Source organism: Eutrigla gurnardus, assembly GCF_963514095.1.
Source record: "Eutrigla gurnardus genome assembly, chromosome: 3".
Taxonomy (NCBI): domain Eukaryota; kingdom Metazoa; phylum Chordata; class Actinopteri; order Perciformes; family Triglidae; genus Eutrigla; species Eutrigla gurnardus.
In genome coordinates this window covers 399,625-424,489 of record NC_139917.1, presented here as the reverse complement: position 1 = coordinate 424,489, position 24,865 = coordinate 399,625, and the positions used below count along the sequence as shown (strand labels likewise).

The window sequence follows — 24,865 nt, the reverse complement described above, 5'->3', positions numbered from 1 at the left end:
TCCCACTCCTATTTTATTTCTATGGTGTGTTGAAAACACCCAACAACAACGCTGAGCCTCACACACACGCAAGCGCGCACACACACACACACACACACACACACACACACACACACACACACTGTTGTTGTTGTTGTTAATGGCTGCTAGGTGTGAACCTCTCCTTGCTGCTTACTAAAAACAGTCATTTGTCCACTCCTCTACAAGCACCTAAACCAGCTCCCTTAAACCAACACACAACTGCTGTATGACCAGCTGTGAGTGATGCTGTAATTATAGGCTGAGGGTAGCCTACTTTGCTAAAGGGGAAGGATGGTGTGGAGACAAGTGATAGTTTCCCCTCATTTACCCCTGTGAAGCTGTGTTCGACCATAATGTATTTACATGTACTAACACATCCAACGTATCTTTAAACTGGGGTGACGCTACAGCAGAAGAAAGGGACCTATCCCGAGTAACACTATTATTATTATTTGTGGGAGAAACTCTCACTAACTGTCTGCATCAAACATAGTTTCATTAAACAACAGAGCAAGTTCAGTTCCATCAAAAGAAAAACGGATTTTAGTAGCCATTGAGGTCCATCACAAAATACAACAAAACTAAATAGTGAGGGACCATTCGGTATTTCTGGAATGGACTGCCGGAGGAAAATTAGGGGGGGGGGGTTATGTCTTAATATTCTGCTGAGGGCTGGTCACACAACAATTTTTAGTCTGAGGGGGGGTTCCTCCTCTTTTGTCATGAAAACAGCAACATTTGAAAGTGCTTTAACCTGCTCCGGAGCACGTTCACATGTTCCTGATAATAGATAAACGTGTGAAAAAAGCACCGCCTCTTGGAAAATGGCATCAGCATTTGTAAAAGATCCCGTGGAGCTTTGTGCATGGATAAAATAATAATAATAATAATAATAATAATAATAATAATAATAATAAACAAAAAAAGTGGATTGTGAGAGGGTCTCTTAGGAGAAATAGTGTTCAGAGACCAATGTTTTATATGCAGGTATTTAGTAAGAAATAAGTGAAGTACCTCAATGAAGAGATGTTGGATGACTATAGCCAGAGCCTCCACTCTTTTATTCCCCTGGATGAGCAGCTTCCTCAGCTGCTCGATGGCCTGGTTCTTCTTCTCTGCCTGCTCTTTGCTCCGGTTTGATTTAGCAGTCACCATCCGGTCCGGCACAACAGCCCCGGCAGGAACAGGTTTGGATGCATTCTGAAGCCTAAAACCTGTTTTGGGACTGGATCTTGTCCCGGTTTTTGCTTTGAATGCAGGACTAGAGGCTCCAGTGGTGCCTGAACCAGTGTTGGTGGTATCAGTGGTGGATGCTGGGAGAACTGCCGTCACTGGTGCATTACCATTCAGCACGTCTGGTACCTAGTAAGAAAAAATACCACAGAAAAGGTTTTAAAATGCTGAACCAGCACTGCCACTGTTCATCAACTAGCTAGCTTGCTAATTACAATGCTTCGAGCGCTGTGTACCAATTCAGCTGCCGCATCCTTCGGAGAACAAGGCCTTCGCTGTCCACTGGGTCCTTTGAAGACCGCAAATCACAAAACCGAAATGAGACGGAGTGGTCTACAGAGGATTTCCTGTTTGTGTTACCTTCTTCGGATAGGTTGGGATGATGAATAGAGATGGGATAACCAGGGGTGCGGGCGACAAAAGGTCCCTTTGTTTTTGTTTTTTTTGTCTGTCTGTCCTGTTATTTTTTTTTGGCCATTTTTGCCTTTTTATTGAGAGAGAGTTTGAGGGTGAAAGGGGAGAGAGATGGGGATGACATTGCAGAAAGGGCTGCCGGTCGGATTCAAACCCAGGGCGACTGCAGTGAGGACTCACCCTGGTTACGTGGGCTGCCAACTCTACCACTGAGCCATCCTGGCACCCCTGTCCTGTTGTTTTTAAATGTGCTGTAAAAATAAAGCTTAATTTGATTGACGAATTAAAATCACTTATCACTAAAACCTGGAATATTAAATAAAACCAGCCGCTCATCTCATCTGCCCACCAACAGTCCAGTTCTTACCTTCATAGCAGTTTAAAAGTCCCTTTGGTAAAACTCTACTACTTATGTATTACATAGTCATATTCACCGCTTCATTGATTGCTTTAAAATAGGGATGCAAACAATTAATCGATTATCGATTAATTGTCGATAAGAAATTACTTGATTAAAATAAATGAATTGCAATTAATTGTGTTTTGAACCCGTCAGTCCACGCGAGGGTGCGCTTGACGCCAGACGTACTTGACGCGCATGCGGGAACACAAGCGAAGCAGGGCTCTGATGACAACAAGACAAACGAGAAGTGGGGTGCAGTCGAATAGTCTATTTTGCTTAGGAAGGTTCCTAACAGACACAGTAATCTTTCTAAAAGATAAATCTTTAATTGGAAAAGCCTTGGATATAATATCAATCTTTTCTCGAGCTTCAGGACTATGTCTAAACTTGAAAAAATGTGAAATACTATCTCTTCATCCGTGTGCTGAGACAAATATAAGCTCCATTCCTGTCAAAACGGAATTAAAATACTTAGGTCTAATAATGTCTAAAGATAGAAATAATAGAGAACAACTAAACATTGAAGAGAAAATAGATAATATGAAAAAATCTCTCAACCATTGGCTTATGAGAGATCATTCTTAGCCGAATCTTATTAACAAAAGCAGAAGGTTTATCAAAATTAGTATATCTTTGTCAATCTCTTTATGTCCCCCCCCCAAATGATTAAAAAGGTTAATTCCATTATTTTTAATTTCATATGGAAAAATAAAACACACTACCTTAAAAAATCTGTGATGGTTAAAGACTATAAACATGGTGGGTTAAAAGCTGCTGATTTTGAATCCATGATAGGTGTATTAAAGTTGAACTTGATAAACGCGTATTTGGCACAACCTGATTCCATATGGTTCCACATACCAAAATATATTTTCCAAAACGTTGGAGGATTAGAATTTTTGTTAAGGTGTGACTTTGAAATAACTAAACTACCAATCAAATTGTCTGACTTCCATAAACAAATACTGCTTCACTGGAAAATGATGTTCACTCAGAACTTTACACCGCATAGCTCCACCTTGTGGAATAATAGAACCATATCAATTAACATGAAGACTTTATTAACAAGAATGGTTTGATAAAAAGGTTCTATACGTTACCGACTTAATGGATGTAAATGGCAATTTATTGCAATTTAATACATTTGTAGAAAAGTTTAATTTAAAATGCTCTCATAGAGAATTTAACCAAATCAGCAGAGCTATTCCACTTCCCTTAAAATACGACTAAAAATATTCTTACAAACTCAAATGTGACTGTTAAACTAACTGATTTAAAAATTGGTGAATTGAAATTACGTGAAAAAAAATGTAACAACAAAGTATTTGGAAGTGTGTTTAAAGAAAAGTTATTCCATGATGTCAAAAAATTAACAAAAATAAAGATAACAGATAATGAAGTGACATTAACGAAGACTTATTGTAGCTATCTTAAATGGCCAATTTCACCCAAGGTAAAAGAAATTCAGTTCAAATTAATAAACAATATTTATCCTGCTGCTGAAACTATAAGGAAAAGGTTTAATTTTGAAGTAAGTCCATGTGTTTTCTGTATGACAGAACACGAAACAATTGAACACCTGTTCTTCTCTTGTCCGGTCACAAAGATGTTCTGGAAAGATGTTTATCTATGGTTAAATATTAGGACTGACTATTCTTTTTCTTAACATATTTCAAGTAATGATTTATATGGATGGTCTGTCAAAAAAGGTATCCAAAATGAAACGTGAACATAATTCTCATAATGGGAAAATATAATATACACAAGAATAAATGGAATAACAGCAAACCCACCATAAACTGTTTTAAAAATGAAATTAAAAACTATATAACATCCCTGAAGGTTATCGGAAGAAAACCAGTCTATTAACGAATTATATGAAACAATGTCAAAGTCTCTTGCTCTTTAAGTTACAATCCTGTGTTATTTTTACACGCTTAAAGCACCTTTGTTGAAATGTCAACCCCTGTGATTATTTAATTTATTTTATCATGTTAAAGGTCACATATTATACTGTTTTCATCAATTTCACACAGCTATCAGAGGTCCAACAACACTGTATTCGATATGCATTGCCCCAAACCCATCTGTGGTCCTGAATTTCAGCTGTCTAAAAGTTGCTCAAATGAGCTCTACTGAGAACATGCTGCTTCTGTGTGTGCACCTTTATAGGAGGCGATAGGAGAGTCACAGCAGCTCGCCGTCTTTCAGTCGGCAAAAGTGGCTGGCCTTTTCATTGCGGGAGTATCACTCCTTTTTTCCGCATCGTCGTTAGTGTAAAAGGTACAGAGACAGAAAGGAGTGGTGCCTTCTCTGAGCAGCAATGAAGGTAGAACTAACGGAGGCGAAATGAGGCAAGACGACCTCACTGTGAATGGAGTTCAGTATAAATGGTGCGATTGCAGCATATTGAAGGCTGTTCTCTCTGTGATTATGGCAGAATCTCTGTGTAGAAACGCCTTGAGACTCGCCGTAAGTGGGTTTACTTTACATGGAAGTCTCCTGTTACAGCAGTCGCAATGGCAACGGTACACATTGGCCGCCACTCTGACCATCATGCTTCGTTGATTTTTTACTGAAATGCTCCTTCTACTCTTATTTTATTTCTATGACCTAGAAAAAACTGTCCAGGTTCACCACACGTGAAGACAAACATTGAAGGAATGAAGGAATATCTTGCGTATGACCACTTTAAATATTCCTACCATTGAACACTGGTGTTGTCATCAAACAGATCTTGCTCAGTAATGGTCTCTCGATGTCATGTCTCGCCCATGACTGAGCTGAATTTGCATCTTATAGCTAAACATTTTTTAAAAAAGAAGAGGATTTACCAGGTCAGGTGGCGGATGCTGCTTTCTCTGGCTGTTTGCTCCGACAGGTGCTGCTACCTGTGAGCTGCTGGTGTTTGTGGGTCTTGCTGATGCCTCCCGGGTCTTGTTTTTGTCCACTGCAAGAGAACGGGGACCTCTTAGTTTGTGTTTGGCAGGTACAACATTCAACATGGTGTCCACACACACACAATAACAAACATTCAGCCCATCAAAGAACGTGAAAGTCCACACCACAGCAGGCAGGGTCACAACATAAAACTACAAACACTCATTCATCCTGTGTGCAGAATAACAACCAAATGCAAGAAAACAAACAAAAATCCACACTCACACATACACACTCATCTTATACATTTGCTGAGAATACGCCCCACTGACTGTCCAGGGCTGAGGCGATGCATCATGGGATTGTATGGTAATAATAGCCATTATGTGTGTGCGTGTGTGTGTGTGTGTGTGAGAGAGAGATGAGCCCTGGGCTGCATTAAGGAGTGCATTACCAGAGACAAAGCTATTAGAGAGGGAACGACTCACACACACATCTTTTCTCCTCCGTTTGCACCTCCTCCACTTCCTTCCCTGTCCTCCATCAAATCTTTTTTTTTCTTTCTATCTTCAAAAGGCTTTACTTGTATTTAACATTTCCAAAAATACAATTCCAATTATGAAATACAATGAATGATATAAACAAAACAAAAAATAAAGTGAGGAACAATTTTATATAACATAATAAAAAAGATAATATAATGGGTAAATATCTCAATAGTAATAGTAGTAGTAAAATAATGTGACACTGGCAGTCAATCCACTTCCCCTTCCAAGCATTGGTGGTTCAGTGGTAAGGCCTGGGTTTGATTCCCAGCCAATGCAGGAGTCTTTTATGTATGTCGAGCTAAGATGGCGGAGCACATGGACGCAGTGCCACTGTTTCTCCTTGAAGTTACTGTGTTTACTAGTGTTATTGCCGTAATTATCTTACGGACCTGACTGAAAACCCCCTGGACCTGACTTGTTAGAGCCCTATTTTTTGAAAATAGCAGCTGATTTTGTAGCACAGCCTCTAACAATCCTTTTTAATCTCTCAATAGAAAACAAAGAAATTCCATCCATCTGGAAGTCAGCTTTTGTTACCCCCTTATTTACATGAGGTGACCCAGCAGCTTTAACTAATTACAGGCCAATATCAAATTTATGTGTCTTGTCAAAAACCCTTGAATCTCTTGTGTGTGATCAACTAAAAGAGTTTCTAAACTCAAATGATCTTCTCTCGAAGCTGCAATCAGGCTTCAGGAAAAAGGACGGCACCATCACTGCGGCTACAAAAGTGATCAATGATATAGTTGTTGCTCTTGATATAAAGCAGTACTGTGCTTCACTTTTTATTGACCTGTCAAAAGCTTTTGACACTGTGGACCATGGTGTTTTAAAGCATAGGCTTCTTTGCTTGGGTTTGTCAGATCATTTAGTTTCCTGGTTTACAAATGATCTTAGTGACAGGACTCAGTGTATTCAATATGATGGTCTGTGTTCTGAATTTGTGAATGTCCATAAGGGTGTGCCACAGGGTTCGATATTAGGACCCCTCCTGTTCATTATGTACATTAATGATTTGGGAAAAAACGTGTTAGATGCTAACATGCATTTTTATGCCGATGACACAATTATTTACTGTCTTGGATCAACTCCTGCTAAAGCTGTTATTTCTTTGCAGAAAGCATTTAATGTGGTCCAGCACACACTCCTGCAGCTAAAACTAGTCCTCAACACTGACAAGACTAAGTTAATGTTGTTTTCCAACACTAAGATAGTACCTCAAACTGTCCCCACAGTGTCCACTCTTGAGGGAAATGTCATAGAGGTGGTTCATACATACAAATACCTCGGTGTCTTGCTTGATGACTCCCTCGCCTTCAAGCCCCATATTGACAATCTTGTGAAGAAACTCAAACTTAAATTGGGTTTTTTCTACCAAAATAAATGTTGTTTCTCTTTTGAGGTGAAAAAGCGGCTTGTCACTGCAACCTTTTTATCCATTTTAGATTAGGGAGACCTGATATATATGAATGCCTCAGCTCAATATTTAAGTAAGATTGACGCTGTTTATCATGCTTCTCTGAGGTTTATAACTAACTGTAGAGCCCTTACTCATTACTGTGAGTTGTATTCTCGAGTGGGATGGCCTTCTTTGTCCACCAGGAGGCTGGGTCACTGGTGCGCTTTTATCTACAAGGCCATGCTTGGGCTACTGCCATCCTACATCTGTAATTTATCACACGGAGAAGTGTTGATTCTTATGGTTTGCGTTCAAACGATCAGTTGTTGTCTGTTCCATTTGCCCGCACAGAACTGGGGAAAAAAGGCTTTTGTCTATTCTGCTCCTTCTATCTGGAACACGCTGCAAAAAGATTGGAAATTAACTGAATTGATATCTTTGAATGCTTTTAAATCCAGGCTGAGAGCACTCGAGACGACCTCCTTTACTTGTAACTGTTTTTTATAATTTTATTTGTTGTCTCTATATTGTAACTTTGTAACTTTTGCTGCCTCTTGGCCAGGACTCTTTTGAAAAAGAGGTTTTTAATCTCAATGGGACTTTCCTGGTAAAATAAAGGTTAAAAAAAAAAATTAATTGTCTCAATGTTTTATGCCTCTGGGCGTGCCCCTCTTCGTCATATTGTTGTCTGAGCCTCAATACAGTGGCAATAATACTAACTTAATAATATAGCGCTGGTTTCTGTCATCACATCATGTCTGTCTACTGTCCTTTTACTATAGTGAGGCCAAGCCTCGCCCCTTCCGGTGGACCTTACCTTATTTCAGGGTACTAAATGGTGAGAGACAAATATTGAATTGGTCCAGTTATGTGAAAAAACTCTCTCTGTAGCTACAATGTCTCTGTGTTGGGAAACCAGGATGTAACGTTACTATAACAACAGGTCTCTCTGTGTGTTGGGTACCAGGATGTAACGTTTCTATATCAACAGGTCTCTCTGTGTGTTGGGTACCAGGATGTAACGTTACTATAACAACAGAGGCCTGTACTATGAAGCAGGATTTGTGCTTAGCGAGGTAACTTAAGCGTTAACTCTGGGTTTTCCGTCCTACGACGCTGGTTCACTTCTTACCGGGGTAGATCGCCATGGTAACTTACGCTGTGGAGCTAACCTGCTCCGGAGCAGGTTATGTTCCTGATAAGAGATCAACGTGGAGAAACACACCGCCGACTGACCAATCAGCTGTCTTGGTGCGCCGACATAAAAAAAAAGAAGCTCGTGGATCGTGAGAGGGTGTCATAGGAGAACTATAGAGTGTACAGAGACCGGCAAAACCCTATTTCTGTCCCTGACGATGTTTTTTATGAGAGATACAGATTCTCATTGGAGGGAAAGACTTTTCTTTGTCAGCGTACAGCCTACTTACCACTATGAATTATGTTTTTATATTTATTTGATTTGCTCCCAAGTCCGTTTTACACCGCCGGGATTGCAGCTGAAAGAATGAGGCTGATATTGTCATAAACCACGTTATAAGAATACATCCAAGCAACAAATTCATTATTTTAAAGTTATGTGTTCGGCCTTTTATTGCTGAAGGGCATCATAAGAGTTAAAGGGACTAAAGAAAGAGTGACGACATGATTTAAAAGAGGACCGCAGGGCGGATTCGAACCCAGGTCCACTGCATGAAGCCTCGGTACATGGGGCGTGAACACTACCACTAAGCTATCAGCGAAGTTACTATTGTCATCAAATCAGTCAGATCTACTAGTGTCCTTATGATGGGGCAGTCATATTATACTACTACTAATACTATTAATACGACTTCCGCATTCACACAGTCGGCGAGTTTTTGCCAGCTGTCCTTCCTGCATGTTACAGATGAAACTGTTGCCTTTTGCCTGTATTATATGTTTAACATCTTCGTATTTCTGTAAGATTATGGTTCGCTCCTCGTACGTGAAATACGCCGCTCCGCTGCTGTAGACTGATCCATGTTTGTGATTGGTCAAATGCTGCAAACGCCGCCTCTTTCATGTGCACGCGCTCATAGCTGGACAGGTAAACCCTGGGTTGAGTTAACGAGTTGATAACCAGCTTCGTGTGACCGCTTATCTCCGATTGCCTTTGGTAGGGTTACTTAAGCTGGATCTCTGAAAGATACCCTGGGTATGTTGAACCTTCGTACAGGCCCCTGGGGTCCGTTTCACAAAGCAGGTTTAGTGAAAACCTTGAGTTAGTTAACCCTGAGATGAGGGAAACTCTGGTTTTTCAGTTTCACAAAGCCAGTTCAGCATAAATCTGAGTCAGTTACCCGGGTAACATACTCCGTGAACCTAACCTGCTCGCTAGCAGGTTTGCTTCAACAAACCCTGAGTTTCTCCCTACATGTCTCTGCCTTTTTTCCGGAATCTGAACCAACTCTAAAAAAAATGTGCCGTCCTTTCATCGTCAACCTAATTGATATGGAAATAAAAGGGATTCTAGCAGCTTTGCGTCGGGAGAGGATTTTGATTACCTTTCCTTTCAATCACATTAGATATTATCTAAACAATATTCTCCGACATTTTCAACATTTCATATTGCGGACATAATCCGCAACCAGATTCTTTGCGGAGCTAGCTTTTTTGCGAATGGGAGATTTATTAAATGTTTAAGTTCATTCCTGTGTTGAAATATCTGCTTATATTTACTGTTTAATATGTGAAATATGATTAAAATCATATGCCTTAGTCAACGTATTTGCGCAATATTCTTATGCTTAATTTTCAACTGACGCCACTTTCTTTCTGTGCCTGGGGGGATTACACCCAATGAAAATGATAATTTGTTCATTGGCTACTTTGTGAACTACAGGAGTTGAACCCCTGTCGCCTGCGCCGTGGGCGGTGTTGCTAACCATTACACCACAGTGTCACTGTGCAAAGCCAAAAATAAAGACTTATTACCTTTAGATCAATCGATTGTTTCATTCAGTTATACACATTAGATCGGGCAGTAATTGTCTGCCACGCCAACTATCGCTACTTTGCTGCAGTTACGTTGCTCCGCTTTCTAAGGATGAGCTTGTTTTCTACATAAACACTCAGTAATATCTAATGACGCTCTCCCGGTTGCCATGGTGAATCGTAGTATCGGAGCTCCATTGATGATGGCTTTATAGAGTCGGCAGGCACCAAGTAACTCAGAGTTTACATACTCAGAGTTGAATGAACTAATTCAAAACCGCTGTTCTGAAACTGAAAACTCAGAGTTGCCCATCTCAGAGTTGGTCAACTCAGAGTTCAGGGTTAGGTTCAGAGTTTGTTGAACCTGCTTTGTGAAACGGGCCCCAGGTCTCTCTGTGTGTTGGGTATGGATTTATGGATTTTATTTGGATCCCCATTAGCTGATGCAGAAAACATCAGCTACTCTTCCTGGGGTCCACACACAACATATTACAAGACAAGAATTCAACATACAAGACAACAGATTAAAAACAACAACAACAAAAAAGACAGGAAAAGAATGGATGACTAAACCATCAGCACACAAAACAAACAACGACATACAAAACAAACAACGACATACAAAACAAACAAAAACAAATAAACAAAAAAGAAAATGACAAAAAAAGGGAAAAAAAGAATAGATAAATAAATGAAAGTAACATTTAGTAATAAATACTAGGATTCAGTGGAAACAGCCATGAGGTGTTGCTTCACTTGTTTTTTTAAGCTAGCTTTGCTCTGTATTTTTGAAATATGATCTGGAAGGGAGTTCCATTCAACCATAGCTCTACATAATACTGTGCGTTGTTTTGAGTTTGTTTTGATTGTTGGTATTGTGTAGTTACCACTGGTGGCATGTCTGGTGGGTTATGTGTGCACATAGAGCTAAGTGTGAGCTGGCTAAACAAACAGTCTGGGATTTTTTATGTATTAATGTTTTTTATGAAAGAGAGAAGTGTTGCTCTCAGCCTCACATCAACTTTACCAGTACCAGGATGTAATGTTACTCACGTGTGGGACATCCTTTTCTTGACTTTCTAATTTGGTTGGGTCTACTCATCTGAGAGCTCTGAGGCTGGCTGGGTTTGTGAAAGGTGAAAGGTCAGGACCAGTTGGATGAGGGGACTACATTTTATGTTCGACTCTTGGCAGGCTAGGGCTTTACAATGGTAACAGGCAGGGTCGTTCTTTTTAATATGGCACCAGCATTTGGCAGAACATGCAGAGTTTGGGGTTTTTCTTTGTACCCAGGGAATACTTTTGCAGGGTTTCAACTGGATTTATGTCCCATTTTGCCCAACCATTGAGTGATACCCATACCTCACTGCCATTCAATGTAATCATTTCTATAACGGCTTTAAATATTTTGAGCCATGTTTGAGTTCCTCTCTTTCTACCTTGCGTATTCATAGTTGTTGCAGTTCCACACTGACTGGAAATAAAATTCACTGTACTTCAGACTTGGAAAATGAACTTCAGCATCAGCAACACTATCACTGCTGTCAATAATCTTTTCCTAAAAAAAAAAAACTTTCCCATACAACTAAACTACAACTCCAATTAATGTTTCCAAGGTAACTTATTATTTTCCACCCCAATGGGCGAAGGCTTAATCAGTTTGAAAAAAAAGAGAGAAATATGCTACAAAACAACATAGTTAGGTTTAGGCAATACTACTACTTTGTTAGCTTTAGTAAAAAAAAACATCATGGTTTGGTTTAAAATCAATTCAAAATTGAAAGAAACCAAAAACACAATAAAACTACGTGTTAATGTTTAGTCAACAAAACATTTTGGTTCTATTGGGATGCTAACATCACTTAGTATTATCACGAGTTAAAGTCCTGTGATTTTTGACCCACCACCCAGACCTCCTCTCTACGAGGACTTCTGCAGACTCGTTTGAAACTATTTTGAGACACGTCAAGAGCAAACGTAATCAACGACAAAATACGCGTCCCTCGACATGTAATTCACAATGCAGTTTAGTTGTGCTAACGTCATTTTTAGAACACCGGGCTGATCGTAATATAAATCTCCAGAGACATCTGATGGACTCTAAACACGGCCGGGCTTCCTGACAAATCACACTCGCTGCCAAGATGTCCTATGAATAATTCATTATAAGCCAGCAGACTTTGGTACAGCGTCACAAGTTTTTCTGCAGTCCTCGGCCCGTAATGTAGTGTTACCTGCAGGACTGTGAGTGCTGGTGCTGGTGTTGAAATGAAATGTTTCGAAGACCAAGATCATCAAGAGCCAAATGGAATCAGAATTAGTGCAAACTGTCACCTCCATCACATTCCACGTTTCCTAATTGAGTGAACAATAATTCTGCTTTTAAAATCTAATCGTAATGCTACTGAACCGAAACACATCTGTCAGTCAGTGCTGGTGTTCAGGCCTGGCCCTGAAGCTCGATACTGCCACCTACTGGCAGCACAACCTGCTGGACTGTATTAGTCTTTTGGATCAACCAGAGCTAGACTGGCGTCCTGTCCAGGGTGTACCCTGCCTTCGCCAAATGACAGCTGGGATCGGCTCCAGCCCCCCCGCGACCCTGAATACAGGATAAGCGGTAGACAATGGATGGATGGATCAACCAGAGCTGTGATCAGAGGATGTGGTGAAGAAAGGTCAGAGATAATTGAAATGATTGGATGTCCAACACTTCAGTTTGAGAGAAAACCACACAACGCCTCGCTTTAAATCAATCATCATCTTCAGCAACATTGTTTGACTTTTTACTCATCGTTGATCAGTTCAGTTTCATCACTCACAGCTTGACGGATCACACAGCTGCAGATTCATCTCAAAAACCATGAGATGGTCAATGACAATATCATCAAGTGCAGCAGGACAGCTGGATAGAAACACATTTCATATATGCTGTAAATGCAGAATCAGAATCAGGTTTATTGCCAAAGTAAGTTTTCACTTGCAAGGAATTTGTCTTGGTTGTGTATGGTGCATACAATAAACATGTAATAAAAAAGAGAAAAAGTACTGGAATAGAAATTTACACTAAAAAATATATAAGAGACACTATAAAATATAGTATGTACAATATAACTGTTTTGAGGCAGTGCAGTTTGTGCAGGGAGTGCAAAAAATAACAAAACTGTTATCTCCTGCACTAATAGGAACACTGCTATGTAAATGGTCCTCATTTATATAGCACTTTCATCCAAAGCGCTTTACAGGAATGACTGACATTCACCCATTCAGGCACACCGACGGCGGAGTCAACCACGCAGGGCGGCATGGAGCAATTAGGGTGAGGTGTCTTGCTCAGGGACCCCAGGCATTCAGCTAGGAGGAGCCGGGGATCGAACCGGCAATCTTGCGGTTGCCAGCCAACCCCCTCTATCTCCTGAGCTAATCACCCCCATCAGAATCAGAATCAGCTTTATTGGCCAAGTATGCACACATACAAGGAATTTGACTCCGGTAGAGTGGACACTCTCTCAGACAGTAGACAATAGACGTACATACAAACATACATATACATACACACAACAATAATATGTGCTGGATATATGCAGGAGAAAGACACAGAGGACAAAGTCCAGTGGGAACATGGAGATTAGACTGTTGTGTGTTGTTGACAATGCAAAGGAGGCAGTTGACAACAAACTCATATTGTAGGGACTCACTGCTTTTTAAAAAAAATGTTTAGACCAAATGGGGACAATTGCACATCCACATTACATTTCAGGGTGAAGACTTGGTTTAAGGTTAGAGGAAGGTTAGGTTTAAGTTATGTTAGTGTAAGGGTCAGGATGTAATGTCCCCAAACGTGTCATGAAAACACAACTGTGTGTGTGTGTGTGTGTGTGTGTGTCGGTGGTGATGTGTACCTGGGGTCTGCCAGGCAGTCATGCAGAGCTGCTGAGCCCAGACTGAGAGAGAGACAACACGTTAGCATGCACATCACGCTACAGAACAGCATAGTGGACACATAGGACAATCCCCGCAGTGGCATGAGAATCTCCCTCAGTACACAGTAAAATGACCTCCATAACACATGATAGTCCAAATTATGTGAATTATATGAGCAACACTATGGTTTAATACTATCAAAAATATACAGCTGTTCTATGAATCAATATGATAAGTATTGCTATCATGTGAGTCATCTTATTTGTTCCAGTCTCATGATCACTCAGTAGGACTGTCTGCTATGTATTTGATGAGTTGAGGGGAGACCGGTGAGGGACTTGTGAGTGGAGGAGTAAAAGGTGGAGGAGGAGTGGAGGCTTTGTGTGGAATTGTTGTCTTCTCTCTAAAGACTTGTATATCGTGTTCAACTGTCCGCCATCATCCATGTGGTGTACGACGTACAACAGGATGAAATCAGATCAAAGTGGAATTATGAACATAAATTAACATAAAAGCAGGATTAGATGAGATATGCTGCCTCATTAACAAACGGCCAGTGTTTACATGATTCTGGACAAATTAAACACCACAAACTCAGACAGATTAGAGCTGGATGTGTGTTTGCAGGACAAAAAAAGTGTGCCAGCAAAGCAGGAAAACACGTACACTACAGGTAGTTGTAGCAACCCTAACCTCCTTAATCGGCTGTTTTGAGGTGGCTCAGATGGAAACGAATATAACCTAGTCCCTCTTTATGAAGGGGGAGATTCAAACAGAAGCTTGATTAGGATGGGGGATTTGAATTTAATTCTGATCCATGCTTTGACTTCGTTGGATTGGATTTTTCACAGAATTTAAAGTGGCATCCTATAATAACCCGTAACCAATTTATTGGAGAATGTCTGACTACAGTTGTCGTCTCCACTTAACTCATTGATTTGATGACATCAACAGAAATTCATTTCACAGAAAGTGCAATTGCATGCAATCATAAAAAGATCCTCTGAATAAATCATGGAATCAATAAGGACTATAAGGGGGACTACATAGAGGACTATAGGGGATTATGTAGAGGACTATAAGGGGGACTACATAGAGGACTATAGGGGATTATGTAGAGGACTATAAAGGGGACCACATAGAGGACTATGTAGGGGATTATCTAGAGGACTAAGGGGGGACTACATAGAGGACTATATAGGGGATTATGTGGAGGACTATGAGGGGGACTACACAGAGCACTTTGTAGAGGATTATGTAGAGGACTATAAGGGGGGCTACATAGAGGACTATAGGGGATTATGTAGAGGACTATAAGGGGGTCTACATAGAGGACTATGTAGGGGATTAAGTAGAGGACTATAAGGGGGACTACATAGAGGACTATGTAGGGGATTTTGTAGAGGAATATAAGGGAGACTACATAGAGGACTACACAGAGGACTATGTAGGGGATTATGTAGAGGACTATAAGGGGGACTGCATAGAGGACTACGTAAGGGATTATGTAGAGAAATATAAGGGGGACTACATAGAGGACTACACAGAGGACTATGTAGGGGATTATGTAGAGGACTAAGGGGGACTACATAGAGGACTATGTAGAGGATTATGTAGAGGACTATAAAGGGGACTACATAGGGGACTATGTAGGGGATTATGTAGAGGACTATGAGGGGGACTACATAGAGGACTATGTAGAGGACTATAAGGGGGACTACATAGAGGACTATGTAGGGGATTATCTAGAGGACTAAGGGGGACTACATAGAGGACTATGTAGGGGATTATGTAGAGGACTATGAGGGGGACTACATAGAGGACTATGTAGGGGATTATGTAGAGGACTATAAGGGGGACTACATAGGACTACACAGAGGATTATGTGGAGGACTATAAGGGGGACTACATAGAGGACTATGTAGGGGATTATGTAGAGGACTATAAGGGGGACTACATAGAGGACTACACAGTAGGGATGTCCCGATCCAGCTTTTTGCACTTCCGATCCGATACCGATATTGTAGCTTTTAGTATCGGCCGATACCGATACCGGCCGATCCAAGCATGTATTAAAGATTAAAGATATTTAATTTTACATTCAACATTTTTGTTCAACCAGAGTGTATCACAAGGAGAGAGTGACTTATTAAGGTGCCGGTTGATGGTAATGATCCAAAATTAGGGACCGGAAAAATATGGCTGGAAAATGATGAGCATCACATTAATAGCTACAGATACTGTAAAACACTATAACGACATATGAGTGCATTTATTGTCTTATTTTATCAAGTAAAATATAAGTTATGGGTTTACTCAACAGCCTAATAGTTCATAGAAATTCAGGTAGAAATAGGTTAACTCAGAGTTCCACAGCTTATCAAAAACAATCCTCCCCCACAGACGTCATCACGTCCTAATACTACACACACAATATGGCTTGATGCTGTTTTGAAGGAGTGCATATATTTATCGACAACACTTGACCTGCATCAGCGCATGTGCGCACGAGCGGATCTGTGCGAGCAGGCAGCGCGGAAGCCGGTCCGGTTCCGGTACCGGTCCGGTTCCGCTCACACCACGAGTCTGAAGAGTGCAACAGCTTATCAAAATACAGTGTCAACTCCGTGTTTCAAAGTAGAAAGCGACATCGTGGTGGTTAAACGAGGCGGAAGGTGTGCGCTAGGTGTGCTGGAAAACGCGGACCGGACTTTAGGGAAAACCGGAAAAAAACTGGAATGGATTACTACATCGGTGTGCTGGAAAACACGGACCGGAATTTTGAAAAAAAGACTGGATCGGGAGTCCGGATCGGGATTTTCCTGTGCAGGCCGATCCGATATCGATATGCATTTTTTGCTAATATCGGCAGCCGATCCGATCCAAATATCGGATCGGGACATCCCTACTACACAGAGGACTATGTAGAGGACTATAAGCGGGCTACATAGAGGACTATGTAGGGGATTATCTAGAGGACTAAGGGGGACTACATAGAGGACTATGTAGGGGATTATGTAGAGGACTATGAGGGGGACTACACAGAGGACTTTGTAGAGGACTATAAGGGGGACTACATAGAGGACTATGAAGGGGATTATGTAGAGGACTATGAGGGGGACTACATAGGACTACACAGAGGACTATGATGTTCGCTGATGATCACCTGCAAGAATTCATCTTGTGTGTACAGTGGAGACCATGGAAACAAGCATGCAGAGCACAAGTGTCAATTTTTCAACATGTTTACATGCAAACTAGACCGCCTGGTCACCTAGCAACAAACTGCGAGTCATTTTTGTACGTCTTTCTTATAATGATCATTGAGCAGGAGGACAGGATGACAGACGAGTCTTGGTCCACAAAAGACAGCAGAAACAGGAAACCACGGACAAACAGATGAGAATATAACTGTGGAACAATGGTTTCCAAGTATCATCATGCACTGAAGAGCCAATTTGGATATAGTTTTATCAGGATAATACAAATGATTCAGTTATTTGTCTATTGTCACTAATGGTAGAATAAGCAATGCTATTAATAATAAAGACTTAAAAATGCAGATTTGGATTGTTCTCAGGTTTAAAATGGTTAAACATCTGTTTGTGTCTACCGCAGTTTAAAACCCGTCCAAAATCACATTCCCACATAACTCTGTTACGTATCCAGGGAAATGTTTTTTTTTTTTTCTGTAGTAACAAAGAAAATAACAAAACAAAAAAACCTACAAAACTATATATTTAGGTTTCGCCAACAAAACTATTTGGTAAGGTTTTCATAAAACCCTCCATCATGGTTTTGGTTAAAATAACTATGAAAAACAAAAACACAGCAACACTTCTTGGTTAGGTTTTGCCAACAAAAGGACTTGATTCAAACAGGACACGTGCATTCATGGGTGTCGGAAGTAAAAACATGTTGGTGTGAAAATTTAACAGCCTCTGGGGAAAATGTTTACAGGGCAGATGTTATTTCCAGTATTCTGATGCATTATAACATGGTTTTATCTGGTTATAGCATGAGAAAGAAATATGGGTACATTTTATAAAGTGGTTGGCTCCTGTCAGATCACATATAGAAAATATAAAATAAAAGTAAATGTGCATAAATGGATTCAGTGACTGATTCAGAGGATCTATTTATGCTCACATGCAATTGCGATTTCTGTCCAACAAATTTCTGTTGATGTTATCAAATCAAGGAGTTAAGTGGAGATGACAACTGTCGTCCAAGAAAAAAAGCCTTAGTTTCATTGTATTTATAGTTTCCCCTCACAAATATGTCTGTTGGGCAAGTCCCTGTGAAGACTTCCACGCACTCATTTTAACTAGTTTGTGTTGTTGTGTTGCACAAACACAATCCACGAAAAAATACAGTTGAAACATAATTCATAATGCAGTTGTATTGTGTGGGGATTAGGGTTGCACATCTCTCTGTGATAAACGGTTCGATATGCATCTAGATACACAGGTTACGATTCGATTCAAAAACGATATCCTTTTATTACAGACCGATTCGATTCGAATCAATTCCATACAGTGTAAGAACGATACGATTCAATTCTACGGTTAATATTTGTTGTAGATATTTTTTTAAATAAAGAAGCCAATTCTATGAAAGTGACAGTACAATAGTTTCTTTTCAAATATGTAAAATACCACATATCCCCAAACATTATGGCTGTATGGCACTGGCAAAAAAAAAAAAAACAGAACAACAAAATCACATGTCAATGTATTTATTTTTAGACATGGACCAAAAAAAAGTCTGGCTGAATCGTTGGATGGCGGTCCAGGACAGTGTCGTGGACGCTACCCGTACTGCGGCCGCCTCTTGTGGCGCAAGTTGAGACACAAGCGATTGACATTCAAAGCCATCCGCGTCTCACGTGCGGTCGTGGAGTGCCTGCGGTCCCACGGCAGCGTCGCATCCGCCTACCTGTGCTGCGCCCGCCTCTCCACCTCCACCCCCTCCATGTTCCGTGTTGTCCCTTGTTTATAACTCATATAAGCTAGCCAGCTACGGCGTTTCGCGGCAGCTTCAGCTCTTGCGTTGTTTTAGAGACGCTGGTGTAATGCTGCCAACCGCTTCAAAGTCTTGCGATACCCGATCCATGACTCTATAACCGATTCATCTAGGAATTCATTGATAATTCGTATTGATTGAGGAGGCTGCTACCGATGCAGCCGTATCTCTCACTTGTTGAACCGAATATCCGGTCGCATCGGTTTATCGTTCACAACCCTAGTGGGGCTGTCATCTTTCAGTAATCAGGCAATTTCAAGCAGCATGGACCTGCTTCGATGCTGCCATATTTGAGTGTTTAAAAAGCATACATTTTGACTGGCATCACTGCTGTGGAGAGTATCGAACCAGTCAGTCTGGGATTACAGCTTGACGTACAACTACTACACAGAGGATTATCGTCATATAGGTGAGCCAAACCACGTTATTGGCAAGTCATCTGAGGCGTGGCTAGCTTGTGACAGATCGCTTTGCTTTGCTAGACCGGCCTTGCTATCAAAGATGGATCCAAATCCAAAATGGCAACGGCCAAAATGCCGAACTTTAGACTTCAAAACCATGGGTGACATCATGATAACTACGTCCACTTCAGTCTAGGAGAACCAATTACATTTGCTGGGTTTTTGTTTTATTTGGTTTCAATTTCATAGTAATTTTAATCCAAACCATGATGTTTTTTTAAGTAAACAAGTAGTTTGTTGCCTAAAGCTCACTGTGGTTTTGTAGCCTGTTTTGTTGTATGTGAATGTATTTTTAGAGACTAGGTTGAACTGAGACAAACTGAAGGGTAACAAAAACAAAAAACAGATGTTGAATAAAAAATGTCCAAAAATAGAAATGCTCAGAAATGCATAGAAATGCAGTCTCAAAATAATACTCTGCTCCTCGTTAATGAAGAGGTTAAGCAACGGCTGTGACATGAATGCACAAAAGTGGAGTGCACTTAACCAGTAAACCACTGGCTGTTTGTGAGTGTAATAGAAAGTGTTTTTTGGCTTCAGAGGCAGACACTGTGTAAAGAACATGAGGTTTCTAGATGCAGCTCAAGATAAAAAGATAAACTGCACACGATCGTCCTTGATCTCTACAGGGAACATCTATAGCTATTTTACTTTTTTATTTTACTGCCAATCTAGTGTACAGTACATCTCTGCTGTGCCTGGGGGCAATATTCCAAACTACCATCCTCATCTGCCACCACATTGGGGGAAAAACCTCCACATGAGATTAAAGCTGGCATGAGTGGTCAGCCTCAGAGTGCCTGTCTGTGTGCGGACATGCACATGTGGTGACTAAAGCCGGCCCTAACCTACATTTCAGGGTGATGGCAGGCAGCAGCAGGGATGTGGGTCTGTGGAGCACACTGGGCAAGGAAACACTTCAGCCAAACACGTGCGCGCTGGGCTCAAGTGGCCCGGCAGGAACAGACGCAGTGCAACTGACGAGAGCAACAAGCCGACGGCAGCAGGCTGAGCTGAGTATTTACCAGAGAACGAGGACGAGCATGTTTTCATGGGTAAAAAAACAAATGCAGACCATGAGCTGATTTGATGATAACTTGCTGCTGAGCATGAAAGAAAAACTCGTAAAAAGATACGATGATTTGTCAAAGATGATAATGGAACTGGGGAGTCATTTAGCCAAGACACATGAGAGAATAAATGTTTCAGAGTAAGCCCACTGGCCTAATGATACTGGCAAACCTACCATGTTGAAGTCTAACTGGGAAGATGTTGGTGTGTCTTTGGTGGATTATCTCAGCTCTTATCTTTCACAGCTGGCCCAGTTCTAATATCTATCTTTATATGCACATCCCAATATTTTATTTTCTGTAAGCTCGCTTAACACAAATCTGATCATCTAAGACGGCCTGGGAGTGAGTTATTTTTCTTCAAACACTATCAGTTTTATTGATGTGTTCAAACGTTCACTCATTCACGGTGTTCAGCGGAGACTGAAGAGAGAATGCAACATTTAGCCTGAAGCTTCACTCTATGCTTACATAATGCTAACCTTTGGGCTGAGCCCAAAGAGTCATTTACAAAGACATCCTCCACATAGTAGGCTACTTTAAAATGGACAAGGCTTGTAATGGGAATTTTGGATGTTTGTAATTTATAATCGGAGTCTTTGTCAGGTCAGACGTTGATCCACATCTCCTCTTGTCAACTATTATGCTATGACTAAAATGAATGCCTGTTTGTAGGTGATATGAGCATGGGTGCCACATGACATTAGATCATTTCAGAGGACATTATGACATCTGTGTTCTGTACATCTTGTCTTTGTCTGTACATCTTGTCTTTGTAAGAAAGGACATGAACCATCTTTTGTCTACAGATTCCTCCTCCTTAAAAGGGAGATTGCTGTTAGACTCAGGGTCGTTCCTGCTGTCTCTGAACCTTTACACAGGAAGGCAGGCGCAAACTATTTTGGTCTGCAGATGAAAATACTTTGTCGAATAAACCTTGGAGAAAAAGCTGATCCTGATTGTTGATTTTTATTGGACAGATTAATCTTTTCCACAACAGGCTCTAATGCTACAGAAACAAGAGAGCGGCTATGTCGAGCTCCTTCTGGTGGACCATCATTGGACCTTATTTTGGAAAAAAATAGCCTACGTACGTGGTCAGTGGCGAGAGACAAATAATTGATTGATCCAAATTGTACCATGAATTTCACTTAGCCTATGATGTTTGTGAATTTAAAACATTATTTTACAAGTCAAAATAAAGGTACATTCACACCAAACGCGAAAAACACCTACATATTCGCCGGGGCGGCATCGGGCGACCATTGTAGCCAGCCAATTTGTTAATGAGAAGAGAGAATGAAAGTACCGTAAATCCTCTAAAATAGGCCTGTATTCTATTACCGGCCGGACTCTAACATTGGCCAGTCTCGCTGTCGGCGGAGGTAAATAACGACCCCCCCCCCGTTATGAGACGGCCGGTCTCTAATGGAGACCCCCCCCCCCCCCCAGCTCGCTAGTTTGACGGCGCATATAGCCCCGTTCAAATACGTTGCTACTCGCTCATCACTCGCTTTCTCGCTGAATTCTACTTGCTGGCAAAAAAATTCACTGCCACCGACGGCTAGTTCAAGCGGCAACTCTCTGTGGAACTCTCTGTTGACGTCAACTGTCAATCATCTATATTCTACATTCCGATTGGTACTCGCTTCACTTGCATCGCAGAAAGTTAAACTGATTTCCTCTCTGTACCCGCCCACATCGCATCGCCTTTCCTGGCCACATTCCCATTCCCATTCATTGACAGTTGTCGCTCAGAGATGGGCGAGTGGCGACATATGTGAACGAGGCTTGAGTCAAAACCAAAACACCAAGGAAGGCTGAGGAATAGTCATCCACTTATATTAATAATAATAATAGTCATAATAAACTAATAGTATAAAGGCTCAGCACTGTGTTTTAGTCATTTTTGTTTTCATCTTTTCTTGAATGCTTAAACTCCTCAACCCCATTTAGTATGTCAACATTTGTAATAGCACCAGCAGTTTGTAAGAAATTGGTCATATTTAAAATTCACCAAATTGATGCATTAAAATAAAATTATTCAAAATATGGTTTGCATTTTTCTTTATATCATAAGGAAGATAGCATTTTATGTTACGTATACAGTAGATGGAACCTATTCGGAGGGAAATTCAGCTTCTCAGAAGAATTGCCGCTTATCAATTAATCAATCATCGATCGATCGATTAATGAATTACTCGATAATTTGCATCCCTAGTTCAAATAGACACAAAATCTTGTTTTTATTCATTCTACTGGTAGTGTGTTTTGCTAAAATAGAAACAGAGGCCTGTCTCAAATTCTGGCCTCCTTCCAATAAAGGCCTAGTCCGCGATGCGCTTGAGTAAATAAAGGATAGGCCTATATTAGAGGATTTACGGTAAGCGAACTCACCAATTTAGCAGTAAAGACGATCAGTGGAGTAACAACGTCATGAAGCATTGAGAGACTAAATGAGTAAAACTGAACAACTTACAAGGTTACAAACCTTTTAAATACAGAAAGCACGATTTTAAATAAGTAAAAACCAAATTTGTCTGGTTTGTGTATGTGAATCACGTGGTTCTCACAGCTAAAAGGAGCCGGCAGCTCTTCCTCACTCCACTGCTCAAGCAATCCAGCAGAAAGCTTCCACACACACACACACACATACACGTGCTGACTTGTCTACGTTAGACAAGTATTGTAACCCTGTACGTCATCGGTGGCATCTCACAATGCTAAACGCCCCACAGCTGTGGAGAGATGGAGGCAACAATGGCTGCCGACTCCATGCAGCAAAACAGGAGGAGCTAGAGGAGAAGGTGATGTGAGAGGGTGAAGTGGCCTGTGAGGCTGGTCTGGCGTCAGACTTGCCATCCCATGACTAAAAATTAAGTGAAAAAAAAAAGGTCCAGAAAGGTGATTATTGTATTATGGCAAATAGATACACAAGGCACAGCCTGGTGCAGCCCACCTAAACCTCACCCGGCCATGTGCCTCTAATAATTGGTCATCTGAGAACACACGGTAAAGAGCAGTACGATGGGAACAGCAGAACATCACAGCTTTCTCCAGGATTTCTAAAAGCAGCTATGGAGGATGGGATGGGGTCACAGATGGTTTGGAGGTTGGCGCTACAAAGATCAACCTGTTGGCATTAATAGATGGGTGGATGATGGGTGGATGATGGGAGGACATGGAGGACAGCGACATATATCCAGACCTGCGTGGAAGACCACAGTGTTCTTCCTGCATCCCGACAGCAGCTGAAGGTTTCGGAAAAGTCCTTTGGCCGTCAGCTTCACGTGGAAGTTGGACAGCGAAAGTCTGGGAGACCATAGCATTGTCTCCGCTTGTCTTCCAACGCTCTACGATGGATGTTTCTAGTCTGGATCGTCTTTGTGTGAGAAGTTTGAGCACTTTCTCGTTCAGACTCTCAAACAGTCCTGGGCTGCAGGAAATATTGACCCAGTTTTATTGTTGTGGTCTAGATTTCCAGCGTTGCCCGTCTGACCGACTTACCGTTGTCAAATATTTCAGGAAATGATTCACTTGTGATTTGAATGCTCTTAAAGCATAACATTTGAAAATGCGCCTGAAGTCTTAACTCTCCAGATAACTACACAACAAACATTTCCCCCTTTTTGTCTTTAATTGGAGAAGTAAGTGAAAATAATTCCACGTCGAGAAGAAAGAAAATACTTTTTGCAGCTGGAATTTGCGCCTCGCATCTCTGTGACAGCCACGTGGAGGTATTTGAATTTAAAAGGGAAAATGTTGACTTGCTACAGAAGCATTAAAAAAGAAAAAAGGAAGAAAAGGGGAGTCTGCTGCCCTTCATCCATTCAAAGCCACGAAGAGAACTGGTTCCTGTAGCACGGATGGTAGAAGAAGAGAAAATGGTGCCAAAAATAGCGTTGTGGTTTCACGGCCGCCCAGGTGGTAGTGAATCATCCGACAATCAAGACGGAGAGAAGAGGCCACGCTTGTGTGCTTGTGTGTGTGAGGGAGGAGAGAAAATCCTCATTGCAGTGACGATTTGTAGTCCATCTCTGCTGAAAAACACAGCGATCCGTCCCACTGAAGTGTGTGTGTCTGCTGCTCTAACACACACACACACGCCTGTTGGTTGGACAAAGACGAGCATCAATACACTCCCTCTATTTTACGGCTGTTTCCAAAGCTCTGTGAAGCCAGAACAAACACATGAACACACACACACACACACACACACACACACACACACACACACACAGAGAGAAGGAGGAAGGGATGCTGATGGCGAGGAGGGGGAGGGGGAGTGGGTGGGATTTGAATAATCTCTCTGCTGCTCCCTCCCTCCCTCCTTTCCTCCCTCCTTCATTATTTCCCGGGTCTCTCGTCTTCTCTCGACCTTCATGAGAATGCGAGTGTCAGAGATGAATCCCACAAATCGCGGGAACGCAAAGTGAATTTTGGGGGTTTGACTGCATGTAGACACCAACAAGGTTTCATCCATCATGGCTGAAATTATTACTGTTGCCGGGAAACCGAACGCCATCCTGACTGAG

General features: G+C 41.3%; 1 protein-coding gene across 1 annotated transcript in view; it reads right to left on the bottom strand.

Annotated features, from left to right (window-relative positions):
- mtus1b (microtubule associated tumor suppressor 1b) overlaps positions 1–24,865 on the bottom strand; it is a 90,872-nt gene that overhangs the window by 27,841 nt on the left and 38,166 nt on the right. The window contains exons 5-6 of the mRNA XM_084004966.1: positions 4,906–5,021; positions 1,036–1,383 (exon numbers count right to left, since the gene is read on the bottom strand). Of these exons, the coding sequence (XP_083861092.1) occupies positions 1,036–1,383; positions 4,906–5,021 (464 nt within the window). The remainder of the gene's footprint in view (positions 1–1,035; positions 1,384–4,905; positions 5,022–24,865) is intronic.